Raw genomic sequence first — 18,107 nt, forward strand, 5'->3', positions numbered from 1 at the left:
GAATTGCTCTTCTGATGAAAGGCAATGAGCAAGCTCCTGCTGATGTCTGCTCGAAATAAAGGCAAGAAGCAAAAAAAAGCCCATACTTTAGTGATCACGAAGATGTGTTATGTATTAACTCACCAAAAAGTGCATTATTGTTCTAGTATTAACATAGATAGTAATTCAGTCTCATTGATAAATAATCTGTTCAGAAACACATCTCCGATAATCCAACTCCACAGGGGCTCTCTTGACGCTACCTCCTGCCCCCAGTGTTCGGATCACTGCACCTAGAAACTAACAGTATCATCAGCGCTATCTGCTGCTCCAGCACTGACAGACCCATGGCTGATGCCTCTGAAGCTCTATCCCCACTGTGGGCAATATCACCAGAGGCTGCCAATTCAAGAAAGTGACCAGCCATCGACAAGGCACCATTGAAAAGATGCACCAAAAGGGTTTTCTCTATGGCACCACAGAGAGCATGGTGGGAGATTTTATTTCTCCTCTGTCTCTTTTTAGACACTGCTGCAACCCTCTCTCTCTCTCTGTTCTACTATGCTATATGATACCGGTGCTAAGTTTGATTTTTCTCAATTGCCCCAAACTGAGATTTTAGGTGGGGTAAATATTTTCAAAGGGGTTCCCTCCCATAGATTTTAAGGGTAAAAGATTTTAAACACTTAAGTTATCCTTCCTGATTTAACACAGATACACTTAAATTCAAGCTAAAGCGCTCAGTTGTAAAGTCTGTTAGAAGCAAATCCCTTAGTAAAGTCTGCTCCAGGACTGATCTGACGTCTCTAAATTACGGCAATGCCTTGGGAGATTTACATTCTACATTTGACTCCACAGATTCATGAATAGAAAACTAGCATATGCAAGATTTTCAGATCAATAGATTCAAGAGCCCCTTTTAAGTACTGTTTTTCCCTCATCTAATAAAGATGCACCTTGGTATACCACAGAGTTATGACTTAAGATACAGGTACATCAGCTGAAAAAGAAGCCAGACTTTGCTGTCAAAACTGTATCCTGAGATACCATTATTTCAGCTAAACAATTCTTTTTTTTTTTTTGAAAATATGTTTATTAACATTTTGTAATGACAACAGCATAAAACAGAACTCATACAGCAACTGTAGCAACAGTGCCAAACAGAAATCCAGATAACTAGCCCAACAAATTTACCCCTCCCACCCCCCCCCCCCATCCCCCCATCCATCGCCGGCCCATGGGGCGCCCCAAGGGGCGATGAGGAGAGCTATGCTTACATCAAATACCAAATACCAATTTTTACAGGTCGGCACCGACTCGATCGTCGTCAGTGTCCTTGCGCCAGGGGTCAGGCACCCGGCCAGTGTGCGGTCCTAAATAAACAGTAAAGGCAGCCCAAACTTTTGAGGTAAGTACAAGCCTCTTTGGCGTAGCTGCTGTCAGTAGGACATGTTCCATGGAACACAAGTTTACCAGGCGTTTGAACCACATTTCATAACTGGGAGAGCTCGTCTAAAGCCAGGCAGCCAAAATTATCCTCTTCCCCACTAGACCAGCTTTAGCCACAAAAAGTTTCCGGGTAACGGAAAGCGACACCAAAGCCGGAGCATCCGACCCAAACAGCCAAAGATGCGGATGGAGTGGCAATTTGGTTTTTAAGATAGCGGAGCAGGTAGCACGCACCTGGCGCCAGAATCGGAGTACCACACCACAATCCCAAAAACAGTGAAAGTACGAGGCAGGACCCGCTGCGCATTTTGGGCATTGGGGGGATGTAGTAATGTTCATTTGGTAAGCCCGTTGGGGTGTGATATAACAGTGCCAAAGAAACTTGTACTGTGTCTCTCGCAATATAATATTATCTGACAGCACAGCTAAATCCATGAAGCATTGTTTAAATTCAGAGAGGGTGAGGGAAAAAAGAACCCACGGTGTCCACTTCGCATAGCAGGATTCTACAGCGTGCGGGTCGGCCAGGTGAATTGATTCTTTATAGTAATAAGAGATGGCCGGTGGGCCCCTCCTTCCCACCTGAACAATGTCCCTGAGACGTCGAACCGCCGGGGTGTCTGCGAGCAGGGCCTTTTTAGACTTAAGGAAGTGGAATACTTGATGGTACGCGTAGAGGTCTGTGTCGGGCAGAGAGAAACGCTGTTTAAGAGAGGCAAAGGAAAGGAGATCCCCGGTCACTCCCTCATAGAGGTCAAAAATGTAGGTGAGTCCCAGGCGGTTCTAAACAATTCTTTTTATATTATTCTGTCTGATTCCGTGAATTGTCTGAGGCAGCTGTTTACATTTCCTGAAAATCGGACCACCTGTATCTGTGTCATGCTCTTACTTTGACAGGGCTATAATCGTGGAATGCGATAGATTTGCAATATTTTTTTGTAGAATACATTGTCCCAATTAGATGTTGGTGATTATGGCCACTCTGATGTACCGCTGTTCTGTTTTCCTGATGAGCCCTTCTTTTATATCATTCACTGAATTGACAATTACCTAGACAGAACATACAGTATTTTGGGTGCTATGATTTCTTCATCTTGCCTATCTGACCCATGCCCAACATGGCTATTAAAAGAAGCTAGACCAGCAGTCAATTAGTTTTATTATGCAGCCGGTTAAATTCCTCACCACAAAGAGGGTCACATTTCCATACATCTAAACAAGATGGCTGTATGTCCACAAATTAAGAAATTCTCTTCAGTCAAAAGTTGGATAATTGACACCCTCTCCCTAATATTCCCTTTCTAGGAAGGTCATTGAAAAAAACTGTTGCTTTCTAATTGTAGGCCATCTTGATGAGAACTGTCTAAGCTGGTTTGTCCGTTAGGCACACTTAGGCAATCGCCTAGAGTGCAGCAGTTTTGGAGGTGGCACCAAAGGCCTTGATACGCATGAGAATACAGGGCTCTGCTCCATGACGCCTAATCTCGGCAGGCATGAACAGCCCTCTCCTTTCTGCTCCAGGTCCTCCCCTTCTAGGCAGTGTACATGGAACAGGAGAGGAGGGTGAAGCTAGAGCAGACAGAACAGAGCAGATTGATTACTTTACTGGCAAGATGATATGCAATTGCATAGCCAAAGTTATATTTAAAATGATTAAAACAGAAAAAGAAATTACAAAATTGTGATAATAAAATTACAGATTTTACATTACATTTCTGGTCTGGAGGCAGGATGCATATTTTGCTCTTACAGCTGCTGTTTATGCTAGGATTATGCAGAGATTTTCCTGCTCATTTTTCTTTCATGGGAAGTCTGATTTTCTGTTAGTTTTGGGAATTGTGCATCTCTGATATCTTTTGTATTTTGCACACAGTTCAGGAGGAAATCCATTTCTATTTCTATGCATACCGAGGTTAATAACCGAGTAAAGTGCAACAGTGGCACAAGAAAGCAGGATACTTGTTTTCAAGTCCCGTCTCGGATTCAGACTCTCACTCTGAGCATGGGCACTGCCTTCAGTTATCGACTCAGATTATAAACTCTTCAGGGCAGGGATTCACTGTGTCTGTGTAATCTGTTGTTCAATGCTCTCATTCAGGGTGGCCCATAAACTCCCAAAAAATTAAAAAAAAAATGCAGTCATATACTTCAAAAAGATTAAAAATAAATGCCCTATAGATTTATACCCAGTGGAAACTGAAACCATTTCATGAAAATTGATCTCTTAAATATTTTAAACATTTGGTGCACAGAATAATTACAAAAAAAAAAAAGACTTACACTAGGAATTATCCAGCCAAATTCATGGTTATTGACCCCCAGCAGATAAGGAACAGGATTGCCCTCTTCGCCTGGCACAAACTCTTCGGGCTCCTTTTCGATAAAGACACCATCTACAACTGCTGGTATAACCGGGAGTTTCTAGATGGATACAATAATTTATTATAAAATTCAATTAACAAGCCAAAAATATAGAAAATGTCTTTCAGTTCCAGTAGCCCTTTTGCAGAGTAAAGGAAAACGCCAATTAGCTTAGCAGTGAATTCATCAGTAACAGCTTTATAATTGGGTTTCTTGCATCCTAAACCTTGCAATAAAATCTGAGAAAACTATTTGGCGACCTCAGAGGAAATGCATTTCTAATTGGAGATACAACGAAAAGATTTTATGTATTTCAACCTTCTTGCACTTTCCCTTTCATGGGTGCTATTGGAGATCTCTACCATTGGGCAACTTCAGTTGATATGACCAACAATTTCACCTACTGCAAATAGGGCGGTTTCCACAAACTCCTCCCCTGTTTTTTGCCTTAAACAGCCCACAGTGGCAGCCGAATCAGTTTCTTCACAGCCGGAAAAGTTTGCAATTGTCTGCAATCGGTGCGAAAACAGGGAAAGACGACAAACAGCAATTATTTTCATTCGTCCATCAACTGCATTCAGGGAATTTATAAACAAAATAAAATAAAAGTAGCATGAATCATGTGGCCTTCACGTTTAAAGATGAATGATGATCATAAAATAAGAGCTAGCAATGTCTATTAACAGTGAACTATTGATCTATAATTGAACAACCTTGTAGGAAAAACACATTCAGACGTGCAATGACCATCTCGATATTGTCTATTATTCTTTTTTGTGGGGATGGGGCAGTTGGGAATTTGGTGGCTCAGTGGTGCTAGTTTCAATCACAAATAATACTTCACAACCAGACACAGGAGATAAATAGTAATATATTTGGGTAAAAGGAAGTGTGGAACGTTTCATGTTGCCCAGATCCCTTCTTTAGTACAGAAATTTGTATGACATTTGTTATGCAAATTTCTATCTAATAAATTAGTCATTAAACATTAGAAACAGTTTTGTCCTATCAGAAACTAACGGGCTGATACAGTACACTGCGCTCCACCGCTCCGGTCCCTAGCGCCTCCTTTTACCGCGGACTTTACTGTATCGGCCCGTAAGTAAGAAATGGAGTTAGCTTGTGACCATAGACATTAATGAATGCCGGGGCAATATGTTTGACAACATCAGAAAGTGCTCTGATCTTCCTAAGATTTCAACTGAACTGGTCATTTCCCAGAATGGATTCTTAGTGCAGGGGGTATTAAGGACACATGAACAGTGTGATGTGACGGGGGTCACAGGGTTCTCTAAATACCCTGCGACACAAACGTGAATGAAAACTGAAGAACAGCTGAAAAGTTAAACGGTAGGGAAGGATGGGACCATAGACACAATGACTTAGAAGGCTAGTTATCCTACAGCAGGGAAGGCCAGCTCCGGTCCTCCGGTCCTCAAGGACCACAAAACAGGTCTGGTTTCAGGATATCCTCAATGAATATGAATGAGACAGATTTGCACATTTACTGTGGATATCCTGAACACCAGACCTAGTTGTCGCTCTTGAGGACCAGGGTTGATCACCCCTGATCTTCAGGAAATTAGGGAAAAGGAACCTTGGCCATTTTCCTGTACTAAATATTTACAAATACTCTGGATGAATGCAAGTATTGACTGACTTTGTTTTATTTCAGCAAGATTGTGAAGGTCTCAGGTTTTAAAAACAGAGATGGACGCTAGGAGCCTGTGAGGGTCGAGCCAAATGACTTGACCATAGATACGTGCAGGAATTTGAGCTTAGTTTTTCCTTTACATCAGAGCTGCTGAGGAACAAGTGGAGGTGATGCGTTTTAGGTCTTGGGATAGAGCAACCCCTGCTGGCACATGAGCATTGCTAAGGATCCAGTCTTAAGGGGAGGCTTCTCCTCTCGAGCCACTGAATCACTTAAAATAATCATCCTGAGGAGGGGAGAAATCAAAATTTAAGGAATGTGTGGGGGAAGGAACGGGAAGGAAATAAAAACAAAAATATGACTATCAACACCACGAAAACTATAAAATCTTACATTTGCAGTGCGAGCTATCAATTCAGGATTGGAAATGAAAAAAGCAGGAATGCTTGCAACTCCACTCTCAGAAATGGCTTTCTGGAACAAACCCTTGGATAAAGGAGAAAGAATCTGGAAGAAAGAAAGAAATTGAAGGTTGCAATGAGCTCAGTGACTACAAAGCGCTCTCTGATCACTGCAGAGGCTCAACCAGGCTCAGGGCTTACACTTATACAATCACAATACATTTCAACAGAGTCGTCTTCAGGTGATCACTAAGCAGGGGACTGGGCCTGTGTGTTAGTATGGACCCTGTGCTTTCCTACAGAAACCAAGAGATTTACATTAAGACTGTAAATCAGAGATGGTGCATGTACCCTCGAGTACATGTGCATTGGTGGTATGTAAATGCTGCTCTCCTTGGCGTCCCCAGGACGGCGTGGGCGATCCCGTCCACCATCTTGAATTGGGGATTACCTAGGGCGTGCACACTAGGCCCCTTCTTATACATGTCAAGGCGGGACCCTCGGGGGCATCCTGTCCGCATGACGTCACCTGCCAGTGTATTTAAGCTATCCGGCCTATGCTTCCTACAAGTTAGCAAGGACTTCCTTCCTGCTGAATTCCACTCCACTTGGAGATGCTACGCTGAACTCGTTACTTATCCTGGGACTTGAATGCCTTAGGTACCCGCTCCTCAGGGGCCTTGTTGCGTTCTGGCTACCCACTCCTCGGAGGGCCTTCCTGCCTGGAGATACCTCTATACCTGATCGGGACACAGCCTTGATTCAGCCTTGTAAGTATGCTATCATCTTGCTGACGGAACCTCTGGTGTACACCGTGCCTCTGGCCACTACCGTGATCGCCTCAGCAAACCTCCTTCTATACTTCAGAGTGAGTACCATCATCTACCCAGCTCTGCTGACCTCCTGCACTTCTCATACCAACGATAGGGTGATTCTCGGCGTAATTTACCTGAGAGAGGTACTATCTGAAGGAGGAGTTCCCCAGCGTACCCCGCTCTGCAGGCCACTACCGGGGATATCATCACTGGGCAACCTTGCTACTCTGGACTGTGTCTCTTCTCCCACTTGGTGGGTGCTTCATCTACATTTCCAGTATAATAAAGTCTCGTTCTATCTGTTGTCCGTCTCAGCTGAGGCCACGCCTATCGTAGTGAGTCCCCACAGGGCTCCTCCCTGTGGGTGGAGTCAGCTCTCACTACGATCCAGGGTCCACAACCATACCAGAATATAACAGTCGCTAGGCTGGAGGAGGAGGAGGAGGAATGCACTTGCTGGAGCTGTCTCTGCTCAGAGACAGAGGCTTGAGACCGTCATGAGCACAATCAGCTTCTCATTATCTCTAATGCACCAGCTGTAGAAACCCTTTCGTTGGAGGAAGCTGGGCAAGATACAGTATCCTCAGGCCATTTGCCTCCAGATTCCATACATTTGGAGCAGTCTGCTGTTGTCCGTAAGTCGCATATAAAGCACATTGTGCTTTTGATTTAAATCACTGTGGACACGAGTAGAAAGGACCAGTCTCATCCGAGTCATGCGCTGGTACATTAAGCGAGAAGTATCCTCCAGGGCTGGGGCTGGAAACAGTGATTCTATCAGTCCACCGGGGAATTAAACACACTGGCCACAGCTATTTAAATTTGTTTCTCCTCTGTAAAACTATAGAAGGGGTTTGATTAGAAGATCATGCACTGGGTGATAAAATGTAGAAAGTATGACTGTCTGTCTACTACAAGATAATTTTGCAGCAAAGAAATTCTTGGGCATATACAACATTGTGGTGTCTTGAGTTGCGTGCAGAGCTTGAAACACTGAGAAGATAATATTCAGCAGTGCAGTGAGCAGACAATTTGCCCAGCTAAAGTTAGCCAGATAAATTGTCACAGATATTTAGCAGAGCACTGCCAATTAAGCTTTCTGTTAAATATATTTATTTTATTTATTTAAACATTTTTGTATACCACTTCTTCAATAGAGGTAGGTCAAAGCCAGATAACCTTATCTGGCTAACTTAGGACTGCTCCCCAGCATGACCACACTTAGCTGGATAACTTATCTGGCTAACTCTGAATATCTGAGTAAGATGATAATTTAGCCAGCTAACTTAACTTCACCTTGGAATGCTGCCAACTTAGACCTAGATTCATCAGAATGCTATAAATATAGCGGAAATAGCACCCACAATAAAAAAGGGGGCGTGGTTAGGCTAATTTCCCTGCTCCTGCATTGCATAGGTAATTTATCACACCTGTGCTGTTCCGTGATGTGCGGATTAATTCACCTCAGGGGGGAGAGAGAGAAGAGAGAGAGAGCCTCTATAGAGCCCAATATCTAAGTTTACTGGAGTATATTGTACAAATCAATTCCACTTTTACCTTTCATCACTCCAAAAGACAGAAAATCTTCAGTGTCCACTTTGATGTGTGTACCTTGGACTGTGCATATAAAACTGCCCCCAAAAACCTACCCCCCCCAAACTTCATTCTGAGTTAAAACTGCTCTTAGAGTGGTCTCTCTTTCGTCGGTAACACACAGCTAACTTGGGCACAGTGCACAGAAAAATGTTGTGTTATTTACTGCATTATTTATTTATTTATTATTTTTATATACTGACATTTGATCTCAATTGAGATATCACACTGGTTTACATTCAGGTACTGTAGGTATTTCTCTATCCCCAGAGGGCTTACAATCTAAGTTTTTGTACCTGAGACAATGGAGGGTAAAGTGACTTGCCCAAGGTCACAAGGAGTGACAGCAGGACTTGAACCCTGGTCTCCTGGGTCATAGCCCACTGCTCTAACCACTAGGTTATTCCTCCTCCCTCTTTTGTTCTTTTATGTTCTTTTCCCTCAATCTTTATGGGAAAGATACTTAGTAAAAGAGGCCCTAAGTTAGCCGAATAAAATGACTATATTTGGCTAACTTTCCGATAGTCAGGTATATTCAGTGGTGTGTCTGAACTGCAGAATATCTGGTATAGGTTAGTCAGATAAGTTTAATTGGCTAACTTAGCTGCATGCCCCAGAGACTGTACCAATTGGCAGTAAGTGAAGCAGCGAATAATTTAATATTAAGTGCCCTGGGTGTTCATGTTACCAAAATGGATGCTCAATTTAGGAGCGTCCATTTTATCCCGCAGCAGCTAATTTACTGGCACAATAAGCATGCACAATATATATGGCCTTGAGCGTGTATATTGTGCGCCCCCCAATGTTGAGATTACTACCTGATAATCTCCTTTTCCTTAGTGTAGACAGATGGACTCAGAACGAATGGGATAGTATCCGAGTGCTAGCAGTTGGAGATGGATCTGACGTCAGCACGGGGGTATATATATCCCCACAGGAAGCGTAGCAACTCAGTAATCTTCCTTGCAAAAGCTGTTATGGATGTGTGTACTGACGCTCAGTAAAAAGTGAAAACAGGATTCCCCTGACCGATTGATAGTAGCTGGAGACCGCCAGCATTCACAACTGGAAGGCGTTGACACCAGGTAGAGTGTACGCTCTTATGGAACAGAAGACATGGCTTACCTTGAATCGGTGAAACCCATGTACACAGGCAGCTGGGCGGGATGCTGAGTCCATCTGTCTACACTAAGGAAAAGGAGATTATCAGGTAGTAATCTCAACATTTCCTGGCGTCCTCAGGCAGCCTCCCGCCCAGCCTGGGCGGGAGGCTGCCTGAGGACCATGTAGTACCGCCCTTGCAAATGCTGAGTCCTCCCTGGCCTGGACATCCAGACGGTAGAATCTGGAGAAGGTATGGAAGGAGGACCACTTCGCCGCTTTACAGATTTCTGCAGGCGACAGCATCCTGGATTCAGCCCAGGATGTCGCTTGTGCTCTGGTAGAATGAGCCTTGACTTGTAGAGGCGGAGACTTCCCGGCTTCTACGTAAGCTGCTCTGATAACTTCTTTAATCCAGCGGGCGATGGTGGGCCGCGAGGCCGCTTCACCTTGCTTCTTCCCGCTGTGCAGGACGAACAGATGGTCCGTCCTTCGTAGTTGTTGTGTCACTTCCAGATATCTGGGCAGTAATCTGCCAATGTCGAGATGGCGCAATAAACGCCCTTCTTCAGATTTCTGCAGACCCGCCGTGGTAGGCAAGGATATGGTTTGGTAAAGATGAAACTGTGAAACCACTTTCGGTAGAAAGGAGGGGACCGTCCAAAGATGGATAGCCTCCGGAGTGATTCTGAGAAATGGATCACGGCAGGACAGTGCTTGTAGCTCTGAGATGTGGCGGGCTGAACATACAGCCAGCAAGAACACCATCTTCAAGGTTAGAGAACGGAGAGACAGGACCCGAAGGGGTCTGAAGGTGGATCCCGCGAGGAAATCCAAAACAAGGTTGAGGTTCCACAAAGGCACAGGCCACTTCAGTAGCGGACGAATATGCTTGACTCCTTGCAGGAAGCGAGAAACATCTGGGTGCTTGGCGATGGTCTTGCCATCCCTCCTGGGACCATAGCAAGACAGTGCAGCCACCTGAACCTTGATGGAGCTGAGGGAGAGACCCTTCTGAAGGCCATCCTGCAGGAAATCCAACACAATAAGGATTGTGGTCGTATGTGGATTGGTGCCGTGAGTGTCGCACCATGCTTCGAATACTCTCCAGATGCGAACGTAGGTGAGGGATGTGGAAAACTTGCGAGCTCGGAGGAGTGTATCAATCACGGGCTCCGAGTAACCCCTTTTCTTCAGTCTAGCCCTCTCAATGGCCAGACCGTAAGAGAGAATTGAGCTGGATCCTCGTGGAGGATGGGACCTTGACGAAGAAGGCCCCGGAGAGGAGGCAGGGGAAGAGGCTCCCCTGCCAGTAGTCTTCTCATGTCTACGTACCAGGGTCTTCTTGGCCAGTCTGGTGCCACTAGAAGAATCTTGTGGATGATGGCGCCCAGCAGCGGCCACGGAGGAAAGGCGTATAGCAGAGTCCCTGGAGGCCACGGCTGGACCAGGGCATCGATTCCGTGTGAGAACGGGTCGCGCTTGCGGCTGAAGTATCTGGGCACTTGAGCATTGGACTTGTCCGCCAGTAAATCCATGTCCGGAATCCCCCAGTGATCCACAATCATCTGGAAGGCTGTGGATGACAGCTGCCACTCTCCCGGATTTAGGCTTTCTCTGCTGAGGAAGTCTGCTGTGGTATTGTCCTTCCCGGCAATGTGGACGGCGGAGATGTCCTGAAGATTCGCCTCTGCCCAAGCCATCAGTGGGGCGATCTCCAGAGATACTTGTCTGCTTCTGGTTCCGCCCTGACGGTTGATGTATGCCACCGTGGTGGCGTTGTCGGACATCACTCTGACTGCTCTGTTCTCCAGCCTGTGAGCAAATCGAAGGCATGCCAATCGGACTGCCCGGGCCTCTAGACGGTTGATGTTCCACGCTGACTCCTCTCTGTTCCACCGCCCTTGTGCGGTGAGTTCTTCGCAGTGTGCTCCCCAGCCGCTCAGGCTGGCATCTGTGGTGAGCAAGGTCCACGTGGGGGAGGACATCTTCGACCCCCTGCTCAAGTGGTTGGACCGCAACCTCCACCGCAACTGGGTCCGCACCCTGGCTGGCAGAGGAAGGTGCGTGGAATAGTTCCGTAGACGGGGGCTCCAGCGAGAGAGCAGGGAGTGTTGTAGAGGCCTCATATGGGCCCTCGCCCAAGGCACCACTTCCAGGGTGGATGCCATGAGACCAAGAACCTGCAGATAATCCCAGGCTATGGGCCGACTGGCTCCCATCAAATACTGGATACGCTGCTGAAGTTTCAACTTTCTCTTGGTAGTGAGACTGACTGTGTCTGCCCGGGTGTCGAACTGTACTCCCAGGTATTCCAGAGACTGGGAAGGCTGTAGGCAGCTCTTGCTGAGGTTGATTACCCAGCCCAAGCTTTCCAGAAGCGCGATTACTCTGTCGGTCGTCCGAAGGCTCTCCTCTCGAGATTTCGCCCTGATCAGCCAGTCGTCTAGGTAGGGATGGATCAGAATTCCTTCCCTCCTGAGTGCCGCTGCTACCACTACGACCACCTTGGTGAATGTCCGTGGTGACGTGGCCAACCCGAAGGGCAGAGCCCGGAATTGGAAGTGGCGTCCCAGAACCTTGAAGCATAGGTAGTGCTGATGATCCGGATGGATCGGGATATGCAGGTATGCCTCTGCCAGGTCTAATGCCATGAGGAATTCCCCTGGCTGTACTGCAGCCTTGACGGAGCGCAGAGTCTCCATGCGAAACCTCAGTACCCGCAAGTATCGATTGACTGACTTGAGGTCCAGCACAGGCCGAAAGGTGCCCCCTTTCTTGGGTACCATGAAATAAATGGAATAGTGTCCAGAATTCACTTCCCAGGCAGGTACTGGGATGATGGCTTTCAAGGACAGGAGCCTCGCCAGGGTAGCTTCCAATGCTGCCTTCTTGTGTATGGGACAGGAAGATTCCACAAACTTGTCCGGAGGGAGATGATGAAAGTCCAGATAATATCCCTCCCGGATAATGGCGAGGACCCACTGGTCCGACGTAATCTCGACCCATCTGGGGTAGAAGAGGGTTAACCTGCCCCCTATGGCTTTGTCCCCCAGATGAATCGGCGGATTCTCATTGGGAGGCGCGGCCGGGACCAGAGCCCGGACCCACTCCCCTCTTGCGCTGCTTGGTCCGAAAGGACTGATTCCTGGCCTGAGGGCGCGGTGCCTGGTAGCGACCCCTGTAAGGAACAAAGCGCTGGGAACTCCTGCCCCTGGAGGGCCTTGGAAAAGCGCGCTGGCCCCTTCTGAACCGATCTTCCGGTAGTTTGGGCACTGGAGAGGCACCCCATGTACTGGCCAGTTTATCAAGGTCGCTGCCAAATAGGAAAGAGCCCTTAAAGGGCAATCTGGTGAGGCGTGTCTTGGAAGGCGCATCAGCTGACCATCTCCGGATCCAAAGCTGCCTCCTGGCAGCTAAGGGGATTTCATCCTCCGTAGCTGCATCCGTGAGGAACGAAAGCATCCGTGAGGAACGTGAGGAACGAAAGCATCCGTGAGGAACGAAAGAGCTGACTCCATGTCTGCCGCTGGAGCGTTGTTTCTAACCTGTGACAAACAGGCACGCTTCACCACTGTAGAGCAAGTTGCGATCCGCAAAGATAGAGCTGCCACCTCAAAGGTCTGTTTCAGAATGGCGTCCAGTCGCCGGTCATGAGGCTCCCTGAGGGCCGTCCCCCCTTCAACTGGAATGGTAGTGCGCTTGATCACAGCGCTAATCAAGGCATCCACCTGAGGGCACGCCAGCAGGTCCTGGATAGCCGGTGCCAATGGGTACATGCTCGTCAGAGCCCGGCCCCCTTTAAAGGAAGCCGCTGGTGCCGCCCATTTTAAATCTATCAGTTGTTGTGCCGCTTGTAAGAATGGAAAATGGCGGGCTGTAGGACGAAGACCTTCCAACAGGGGGTTCTGCGCGGAGGGCACCGAAGTGCTGGGACCAGTAATATCCAATTCTGCCAGACACTGAGACACCAGGTTGGAGAGATCCTCTTTAGGGAAGAACCGCCTCATGGTTCTATATGGCTCAATCCCTGGGGGAAGGTCACCCTCGTCCAGGAGTTCGGACTCGTCCGGCGAGACCTCCTGGTCTGACTGATCCGGACTGTCCAGCGGCGGGAGGTCCCGCTCGCGATAAGGGCGTGAGGGTCCAGGAACAGGATCCGCAGGAGCCGCCACCGCAGCAGCCGCCGCAGTCGCAGCCACCGCAGGAACCACAGGAACAGCAGGAACCTCAGGGCCTGGACGGGAAGCCGTTTGCATCTGTACGAAGGCATGAATCCCCTTAAAGAGATCCACCCAGGAAATTGAAGCAGCCTCTAATCGCTGGGGTACAAGATCCCCCGGGATTCCTGATTGGTCGAGACTGCCCCCTAAATCCGGGGTAACCCCTGGGGAACTGTCAACAAATCGTGGCTGAGACCGGTCCTGGCCTAAGGGTCCCACGGCCTCCTCACATTGGGCACATAGGGAGTCTGGCTCTTCACTGCGCGTGGCTCTAAGCTGGCATGCAGAGCAGAGGCCAAGGGCTTTAATGCCTGAAGCAGGCGGCGCCGCCGCTGAAGATGCTGCTGCGTTCTGATCCATTGAAAAATATGTGCTAAATGCTTAATACAACAGGCGCGCAATAATAATAATATGCGGCAGTAATAGGCGCTTAATACAACAGGCGCACAATAATGATAACATGCGGCAGCAATAGGCGCTTAATACAACAGGCGCACAATAATAATAATAATATGCGGCAGCAATAGGCGCTTAATATAACAGGCGCACAATAATAATGATACGCGGCAGCAATAGGCGCTCAATACCATAGGCGCCCAGTAATAATAATATGCAGCAGCAATATGCGCAATATGTTCTCAGCAATAGGCGGCCGAGAAAACAGCCCAAATGTATGCAATATGCACTCAGCAATATGCAGTTAGCAATACACGCACTATGGCTCTCAATAGGCTCTCCGCAATAGGCGGTCAACAATATACGCTCAATAGCATTCAATAGGCTTTCGGCAATAAGCGGTTAGCAATACACTCTCAATGGCATTCAATAGGCTTTCAGCAGTATGCGGTTAGCAATACACGCTCAATAGCATTCAATAGGCTTTCAGCAATATGCGGTTAGCAATACACGCTCAATAGCATTCAATAGGCTTTCAGCAATAAGCGGCTAGCAATATACGCTTAATAGCGTTCAGTAGGCTTTCAGCAATAAGCGGTTAGCAATACATGCTCAGTGGCATTCAATATGCTCCCAGCAACAGGCGGTGTAGCAATACCTTTCAGTAACCGGAGTGGAAATGCTCACAACAATAAGGCAATATACGCACAAGGAGGAATAAACCTGCGCCTATTACCGGCGCCCTACCTGAACGAGGCCCACAAAATGGCGCCCTCCTTGGCATGCCACGCCGCCGATCCTCTGTTCCTTCGGAGACCCGAAAAACGAGATGTACGCCTCACCTGAACCTCGGCGCTTCTCGGCTGGAACCCAGGCGGTCTCCGGCTGCGGGGAGAGCGGGCAACTACCTTCACCACCGCGTTTGAGGATATGCACCTGCTGTCTCGTCCACGCCGGGACCGAGGCGCCTCGTAAGCCTCACCTGAACCTCGCCCGGGGGCTGTGTCCCTGCCGCGATTCAGCCACTGGACCGAGGACTTAACCTCCGGGGGGATCACGGAAATCACCCCGGGCAGCTCAACTGAGGGAGTGACCTTCGGGTATCACCGCAGGAGCACGGGGCTCGATATTTTTACAGAAAGTAGAATCTAGAATTATAAGAAAAGAGAAAAAATTAAAGTAGTCTTGGAAAGTATGCTCAACTAGCGTGCAGGCACTCCAAACTGCTTTGGAGACGGAAATTACTGAGTTGCTACGCTTCCTGTGGGGATATATATACCCCCATGCTGACGTCAGATCCGTCTCCAACTGCTAGCACGCGGATACTATCCCATTCGTTCTGAGTCCATCTGGCTACACGCCAGGAAATTTTTTTTTTTTGCATGGTGCTGCTTTCTGTGATTCTTCCTACTTAGTATCATGACAATATTAAGTAGGACGAACCACAGAAAAGCAGTTTTTTTGTTTTTAAGTTGAGCCCTTGACGGGCAGGAAGACTTTACAACTGCTCCAGGCAGGCATAAAATTTGACGGGTTAAAAAGTGCACCTCGGGCGCAAGGGGATTTTTTGAATCGCGGGGTAATAGCCTCATCTTGCGTCCAAGTGCTCGTTAACTTGTGCGCTAGGCTCAGCGCATGATATTGCATCGGCCTGTATGTTTATTCCGCACAGAGCAAACTGCGAGAGAAATGGAACTGTCTGATCCCCAAGCGTGCATTACATTCTACAGTACCAACATGTTGATTAAGATATCTTCATGAATGGAGTCCGCAGCATACATATTCTCATATAGGGTATAAAATCTTTTCTTAATGTGAACTAGAATATTTATTCCATAACACATATCCAATTGCACATGTTAATGCAAATCTTCAGAATTAAAATATTTCAAAACAGCAGGCACATCACATAATATTCAATAATTAAAATGGCAGTCAATCAAGAAAAATAAACCTAAAAAGCCACCTTTACTTACCCACTCCAGCAGTTCTCCTACTCCTCTTCCATGTAGGTCAGTAGCACATACTAGAAGCAGTAGTAGTGGCTGAAGCTCTGTACTCATGGCCTCTTCCTTAGGGCTCATAACCAGTTTCTGTCTCACACAAACACACCACTCACCTTCCTGAACAGTCTCTTTCTCTCATACACGCACACAGGCTTCCCACTCCCATGTTCTCTCTTACACATACAGGCTTCCTACTCTCATGCTGTCTCACACCCACCCACCCACTCGGGTTTCTCATTCCCATGCTCAGTCTCTCCATATGCACAGGCTTCTTATTCCCATAATCACTTTCTCTTTCTCACACACACATGCACCAGTCTCTCTCTCACTCCCTTGCTCGGTCTCTCCACATGCACAGGCTTCTTATTCCCATAATCACTTTCTCTCACACACACATACCAGTCTCTCTCTCATGCATACACACACACACAGGCTTCCCACTCCCATGCTCTCTCTCACATATACAGTCTTCTCACTCCCATGTTTTCTTTCACACACACACATCCACACACCATACTTCTTACTCCCATGCTCTTTCACATTCACAGGTTTCTCACGTCCATGCTTTCTCTCTCTCTCACACACAAACACACCAGTCACCTACCTGACCAATCTCTCACTCTCACCAGTCATCTCCCTGACCAGTCACTTTCACTGTCTCTCTCTCACACACACACATACACACACACACACACACATTACCTCTCTGACCAGTTTCTCTCAATCACACACAAGCTCTCTCTCACACACTTATACACATGCTCTCAATCAAATATAAGCTCTCACACAAATTCTCAATCACAGTTACACATACACACTTCTCAAACACATTTTCTCACACACAGGCTGGCTGTCTCTATCTCTTACTTCCTGCCATGCCCCCAGAGCACAAATGGTAGTTGCAGCAGCCTCCTCCTCCAGCCCCCGCAGGCCAAGAAAGAAGAAGTCCATCGGCCGTGGAAGGCTAATGCTGCTGTCTCCTTTGCGGATTGCCAGCTGCTTCAGATTTTGCTCCGAGCCGATGCTGCTACCGCTACTTTTCCATGCAGCATGGCTCTTTCTTCTTCCCGTATACCCCACTGAACATTACTTCCTTTTCCGGGCCACGGGGGCAAGTAAGAGAAGAAGAAAAGGCCATCTGCAGTTGCCAGCCTCCACTAAACACTGCTGCCGTTCCCATCCGGGCTTAAACGTGCTGATAGCCCGGGCGGCAACGGCAGCAGTGGAAGATCATTTGCCTCTTGCTTGGTGGAGGAAGAGAAGGGAAGAGCTGCGGTAGACCAGTAGCACGAGACACACCTGCTGGTGCTTGGCGACACACTGGTGTGTTTTTGTTTGTTTTTTTTTTTAACTTTATTTTTATTAGAATTGAAAAGAAATACAGAGAATAAAGTTGCAGACAAGTATCTTGCAGCTACACAAAAAGAAAAATATATGCAGCCTATTCTCCTTGATAATATAAAAATAATATAATGGGGGCAGCAAAAAGGTCTAGGAACAAAATAGACCATTCAATAGTAATATAAAGCAGAAAACAGAAAAGAATCCTTACTGACATTGCATTATTATACACATCTCAAATAGGCTGAGGAATGCCGGCTCGTTTGGCTTCGATGAAATCCTGCAAATGAAATATGTTTAAGTGCATTCAACACCACAACACATTTACATGGATGTCTAATTACACAGGAGACCCCAAGGGCCAAAACGTCAGGTTTTAAAGAAAGGAATTTCCTTCTGCGTTCCTGGGTAGACTTTGCAAGATCTGGAAAAATCCTGATTTTTTCCCCTTTAAATAGCAAATCTCGCTTTTGGGAAAAAAAAAAAAAAAAAGAGACAAAGAATATTATTTCGGTCCTGTAGAAAAACATAGGGATGGAGAAATTACTTACCTGATAATTTCGTTTTCCTCAGGACCAATGGGTATTGTGCTCTCCTGATAGCAGATGGGAGACTGAGTCAGATTTCAAAGCTGACGTCAGCCTACATATACCCGGGCAGCATGCTTAGCTCTTCAGTATTCTCCTCGAAAAGCCAGTGTGGATATATGTTGCTTGATACTTGATTACACTTGAGTATACTTGATTAACTTTGAACAGGTTCAAGTGATTATATATATGAAAACATTT

The 18,107-nt window shown here is 47.0% G+C and overlaps 1 protein-coding gene across 6 annotated transcripts in view; it reads right to left on the reverse strand.

The window, feature by feature from the left end:
* The window catches only part of LOC115095118 (fatty acyl-CoA hydrolase precursor, medium chain-like), a 129,871-nt gene that overhangs the window by 47,049 nt on the left and 64,715 nt on the right, over positions 1-18,107 (reverse strand). For all 6 annotated transcript variants that reach the window (XM_029608379.1, XM_029608383.1, XM_029608382.1 and 3 more), the window contains 3 exons: positions 5,837-5,950; positions 4,194-4,298; positions 3,709-3,849 (listed from right to left, as the gene is read on the reverse strand). In XM_029608379.1, the coding sequence (XP_029464239.1) occupies positions 3,709-3,849; positions 4,194-4,298; positions 5,837-5,950 (360 nt within the window). The remainder of the gene's footprint in view (positions 1-3,708; positions 3,850-4,193; positions 4,299-5,836; positions 5,951-18,107) is intronic.

This window comes from Rhinatrema bivittatum, chromosome 7 (genome assembly GCF_901001135.1).
Source record: "Rhinatrema bivittatum chromosome 7, aRhiBiv1.1, whole genome shotgun sequence".
Lineage (NCBI taxonomy): Eukaryota > Metazoa > Chordata > Amphibia > Gymnophiona > Rhinatrematidae > Rhinatrema > Rhinatrema bivittatum.